The 5694-nt window shown below is 31.1% G+C and overlaps 1 protein-coding gene across 1 annotated transcript; it reads right to left on the bottom strand.

Annotated features, from left to right (window-relative positions):
- Positions 1–1727: 1727 nt before the first annotated feature.
- LOC116114044 (probable purine permease 4) lies at positions 1728–3047 on the bottom strand. The gene has a single exon (XM_031400200.1). It carries the CDS (start codon positions 2952–2954, stop codon positions 1770–1772), a length of 1185 nt encoding a protein of 394 aa, XP_031256060.1. The 5' UTR covers positions 2955–3047; the 3' UTR covers positions 1728–1769.
- Positions 3048–5694: the final 2647 nt, after the last annotated feature.

The following is a 5694-nucleotide window of genomic DNA, read 5'->3' as shown; positions in this document are numbered from 1 at the left end:
ATTAATTAATAATGCTTTGCTACATCATCATAATTAGTTTTGATAGGATTAAGCAATAGGCGACAGATTATGTGCTTCATTTGTTTCAATAGAGACAAATGTTGTGATGGATCTCAACGGATTATTTTCCTAAAGAAACTTTATTCATTGGTACAACTTCACCATTTTTGTTTTAATATATTTTAATTTTCTAAAGTCAATTAATTTAACATTGTTTATAATGATGTTAAATCAATGTTGCTAAGCTTTAGTATTAACCAATAATTAGACAATACAATGGTAAAATATATTATTGTTTTTGAAGATATTTATGGGTATAGTACATCTTTTCAAAGAAGATTTTTGTTAATATATGTTCATAAAAATGATCTCTAAGTTAATATTAAGATTTTGAAAAGACAACTAAGAACTTTATTTAAACAAAAATAAATAAATAAATAAAAGAAATAAAAATAATGCATAAACCTTAAAGGAACGTTGGCCTGACGGTCAAAGAAGTTTGCTCTTTCATTGACTTCAGGGTTTAAACCATCTTGGGGCCACTTATCATATTTGTAGCGTGCCTTGGAATATTGAGCTTGTAGGATGTTCAATAAACTTCAGAGATTATTTGAGGTACGTGCAAGCTGGCTTGAACACCTCGCTCATAAAAAAAAAAAAATGCATAATCTAAGAGATATTTGAAATTGGCTGCATATTATGCATTAATTTAAGCCAAATTCTTATACCATTTTTAACATTCTCAGCACTTATTAAGGAATACTAATATATGTTCATAAATGACTCTAAATTAATATTAAGAGTTTAAAAATAGAAAGAAAGAAAAAATTGAAATTGGGTGCAGATAATGCATTAAAATGGATTAATTCTAGCCAGATTCTTATACTGTTTTTAAGATTTTCATTATTAATTAATTAATCTAAAAAACTAAAGATTAATTAATCCCTAATCCCTTTACACTTTCAAATAATAATAATAAAAAAAAAAAAAAAATCAATTGAAAGTGGAGACAAGTAATAGTGTTGTCAACTTCACAAAATCTTCTCCACCTAATTAATAGATACATTTTTACAAGTAATTAATCCACACTTTTAATGAAATCATAAACCCCAAGTACTAATTCCTACGATATTGATGTTGATAATCTTTTGAAAATCATCTCAAATTCATCATATTTCTCTCCCTATCCACTCAAATTTTTGCCACTAAAATTATCTACACAAATACTTTATTATATACAAATTGTTAAGTTAATTGCTAAATTAACGTTAAAAGACAAAAAAATTAAATTATTATTTACAATTAACTATCAATATTTTCTAAAAGAAATCCAAAGAAATCAAAACCCACCATATATATTAGTAATCTTCATAACTCCTCAAATTACTACCAAAAACTATTATCATAAGATTATAAGATAGAAATTAAACTCCAATTTTTTTTTTTTTTTAATTTCTAGAAACTCTATATGTTTAACATATAATCTTCTTTAATTTATTTAATTTATCTTTAATTTAAAGTCATTCAATAAATGTAAAACACGTCAGTTTGTACAAAATGGTTTGTATATAAAATCTATACATAAATATTACTCTAAAGAAATCCCACACTTACAAATTTATTTTTAATAAAATTAACAAAAAATAATAACTCTAATTTACAAAATAATTAAGCAATTACCAAAATAAAAACAAAAAAGATGTATCTAATTAATCACCATAATTATGATTATATTTATATTAATTAACAATACATCATCATCTTCCTCATCATACTGTTGTTACAATCTGGGCCATCTCCATCTCCATTTCATTATTATTATTACTATTATTATTATTATTAATATTATTTTCATTATCATTAATAATTTCCTTATTCTTCTCCCTCTTCCTCTCCTTCTCCTCCTTCGTTTTCACATACATTCCATAAACATAAGAACAAAATCCCCAAGTACAAAGCACCGTCGACACCACCTTAACGCCGCCGAAGTTATCTCCATAAACCACCACACCTCCGATCACATTTATCGCCAAGATCGCTGTCATGCAGATGGCCCCCGTCAGCGACGACGTCAAAAACACCATCCCCGCCGTCCCCATGAAGCAAAGTTGCCACGTCACCACGTTTCCAAACACCGTAACCCAATACATTTTCTTCCCCAAATCAAACACTTTCAAGCTCTCCCTCTTCATTTCCGCAAACCCGCCGCTGAACGACATCCCAACGGTGGCCAACGCCGTGGCGGCGACCTCCATGACAAGCTGCATTTCCACCACCATTGAGTAGCAGTAAACTTTCTTGTAGATGATCTCCATGACGGGGAGGTAGAAGGCGAAGAGCAAACCGGCGCCCACCGTGCAGAAAAACCCGATGAAGTACTTCGATTTAGACAAATTTGAGGGTTTATCATGGCCGGAATCAAGGGCTAAAAGGACTGAACTTAAAGTTAAGAGAGTGACTGCGTTGAGATTGGAGAAGGTCAGCTTTTGCTTTGCGATGAGGACGGAGAAAATGAGGTTGAAGACGAGCTGTGAGGAAAGCAAAAGAGAAGAGGTTGAGACCGGCAAATAAGAGTTTCCCCATGAAAAGAGAAGATTGTTGACGCCTAAAAGAAGGCCAATGAAGATGGATAAAGAGAAGATTTTTGGGGTGAAATGAGAGAAGGGCTTGCGGTTTGTGCATTTGAAGAGATAATAAGGGAGGAAGATTGGGAAGAGAAGGAGGGGAAAGCCACCGCATTGGACCCAAGTAGACACCCACCGGCTTGAGCCTTTGTGATTGAAGTAAAATTTTGACAAAAGGCTAGCGGAGACTGAGCCCAGGAAGAGGAAGATATAGTTGACGACTAAAAGAGTGAAGTAGCCTTTGCTGGTTTTGGCCTTTTGGTCTTCTTCTGGTTCACCTTCTTGATGACAAACAAAATGGTTTGTGTCTGTGTTTGAGGTGTTGTTCATGGTGTTGGTGAGAGTGATAGAGGAGAGGAGTTTAATTGGGGGCTTGGGTGGGAATGAGTTCCTAAAGAGAAGTCTCCATTTAAAGAGGAAATGAAATGGAGGAGGAGGAGATTCTTTTTGTAGATTGATGGTGCATATATGTCGTTTCTAATTCTCCTTTAATAAATTAATAACTTGCTTAAGTTAAAGTACTTATTTAAGTACCATATATAAATATAAATAAATAATTCTCCTTTAATAAATTATTAGTATTTCATATAATATAATCTTTGTTAAATAATCTCTATCTTTTAATATTTAAAAACTTAAATACTTCTAAAACTAATTAATAATTCAATCGATGAAAAAATAGAAAACGTTCTAATCTAACTAATACATTTTATGTCGGTTAATGATTCTATCAATAAAGGTTAGAAGACATATATATTAACTGAACTAGTTAGACGACTATGGATAATCATTAATTGTTTCGTCGGTAATGGATTAGAAGACATTTTTATAATTTTGGATATTAGTATTTACATATGATTTGATCATATTTTAGTGGCATATGCACTTAAAAATTTTGGTACAATGAAATGAGTTGATTTGATGCGCAATTTTGTTGAATGGGAAATTTTTTGATTTCTCATCATAACACAACATACTCTTAAAGAGATTGAGTTGAGTGCATTAGGAACACAATATCACAATGCACTATAGAGTCCTTGTATTGTGATGAATGCAAATATTATTAAATGGATTTCATTAAAGGTAAGTACAGATGTAGGATGAGCTTGTGATTTTGAAACGGTTACTTTTGACTGTTTCTCCTTTTTTCCTTCTCTCCTTTATGCATTCCTTCAAATGCTAACCACTTCACTTCTGGGTCATGTGGGTCTCTTACACGTGTCCCATTCATCTTCTCTTTTTAACGTACGTTACTATATTGTCTTGGATTTAATAGCGTGGTCAATTTTTATGTTATAAGAAATATGGGTCACGTCATATTGTGAGTAGCGTGGAATTCGCAACCCAATCTTACAATCTTTTCTCACAATTCTATCTTATAATCTTTTCTCATAACCTTTAATGTGATAGTTCATCATTAGTCATTTTGTCATTGCTAATCTATCGGGGCTTTGAAACTGTTGACCGTATAAGAGTTTTAGTGGCCATCCTTATTAGGGGTGTTCGGTTCCGAGTATCCTACACTTTTTGAAGGAATCGGAACCGAAACCGGAACCAACGGTTCCTTAAAATTTGGAACCAGAACTGGAACCGACGGTTCCGGTTCCTAGGTACCCAGAACCAGAACCTGTAACAACGGTTCCGGTTCTGGTTCTGGGTACCCTATAAAATTATCATGACCCCCCAAAAGTTTTTAAAATGACAAAAAAACCCTTAAAAACTTACAAATACCCCCCCACCTGGCACTTGTTAACAAAAATAAAATTACAAATTATAAATTCAAAATAACAAACTCCATTACTTTGTAAAGGTAGATTCTCAAAAGTCAAACCAACTTACTTTAAATGTTATGAAATATAAATATAAATGTATTCACATTACTTTTTCTACAAAAGTTTTTATTAACCCCCCTAATATTTAATTTTATTTTATATTAGTCTCAGTTCCTGGTTCTGGTTCCGGTTCCTAACTATAGGAACCGGATCTGGAACCGTACAGTAACGGTTCCAAAAATTTGGAACCGGAACCTACCTATTGACGATTGGTTCTGGGTAGGAATCGGAACCAAACCTAGGGTACCCGCCGGTTCCGGTTCCAATCGGTTCTTTTAAACACCCCTAAATTCCTTATTAGTGTTTAGAATGACTCAAATTCAAGAGTTTATAAAAATTTATTTTACTCTTTTACTATCTAGTGGTGGTTTAGGGTATATTATGTTACTAATCTAGTAAGATTATCATATGCAACAGTACAATAATAGTGATTCAGTGGTTGATTATAGAAAGGTTTAATGGTTTGTAGATGTTCGAATGACAGCATTATTGACACTAGTGTTCTATAAAAGATCATACTATAATAACTTAATTTTTTATTTATTTAATTTAATTAGTTGACTATCGAATATCAAATGATGTGTAAATGTTAGTATAACAATATTATCGATATCAGTACTGTATATCTATTATAGTTCCTTTTTATAAGTTCAATAATAATGTTGGAATGACAGTATCATCACTGATATTATACTATAATTTTTTAATACGAATTTATTGGTGGGATTAAGATATGATCAAGATATGCCAAGATTTTACTTGAAGATATGCAGCTTGGATTTTTTCAAGTTAAAGAAAATATTTGTAAAAGAGATGGGTAGCTAGGTTTCTCCTTCTTGAGGTGTGTCGAATTAAACTAAACACTATAATTAGAAATCAATAATCAATTTAACCAAATAATTAATTAAAGTTCCTTTCTTTCAATTTTTTATCCCTAAATATTATCTTTATTTTAATATTTTTTGGCTTGATGTATATATAAAAGGATAAATATTGAACAAAAATATATACAAGAGATCTTTAGAGATCTTCCTTCTTTAATCTTTATTTTGAAATTGTATTAGTTAGGATTTGATTCAGAAGAATTATTGCATTCTACTCTTAGTAATTTTGCTTTAGAAAACCAAACCATTATAAATATATAAATAAATAGAAAACCAACCAATAAATAAATAAATAAAAATAGGTAGGCTAATTTTTTTTATATATAAAATACACAAACATTTTTGATCTTACTA

Source organism: Pistacia vera, unplaced genomic scaffold (assembly GCF_008641045.1).
Source record: "Pistacia vera cultivar Batoury unplaced genomic scaffold, PisVer_v2 Contig7, whole genome shotgun sequence".
Classification (NCBI taxonomy): Eukaryota; Viridiplantae; Streptophyta; class Magnoliopsida; order Sapindales; family Anacardiaceae; genus Pistacia; species Pistacia vera.
Note: the sequence above shows the minus strand (reverse complement) of the source record. Positions and strands in the feature narration are given on the sequence as shown.

What these genes read in the sequence shown, in the direction of transcription:
- LOC116114044 (XM_031400200.1), bottom strand. Translation starts at nt 2,954, where the DNA reads ATGAACAACACCTCAAACACAGACACAAACCATTTTGTTTGTCATCAA.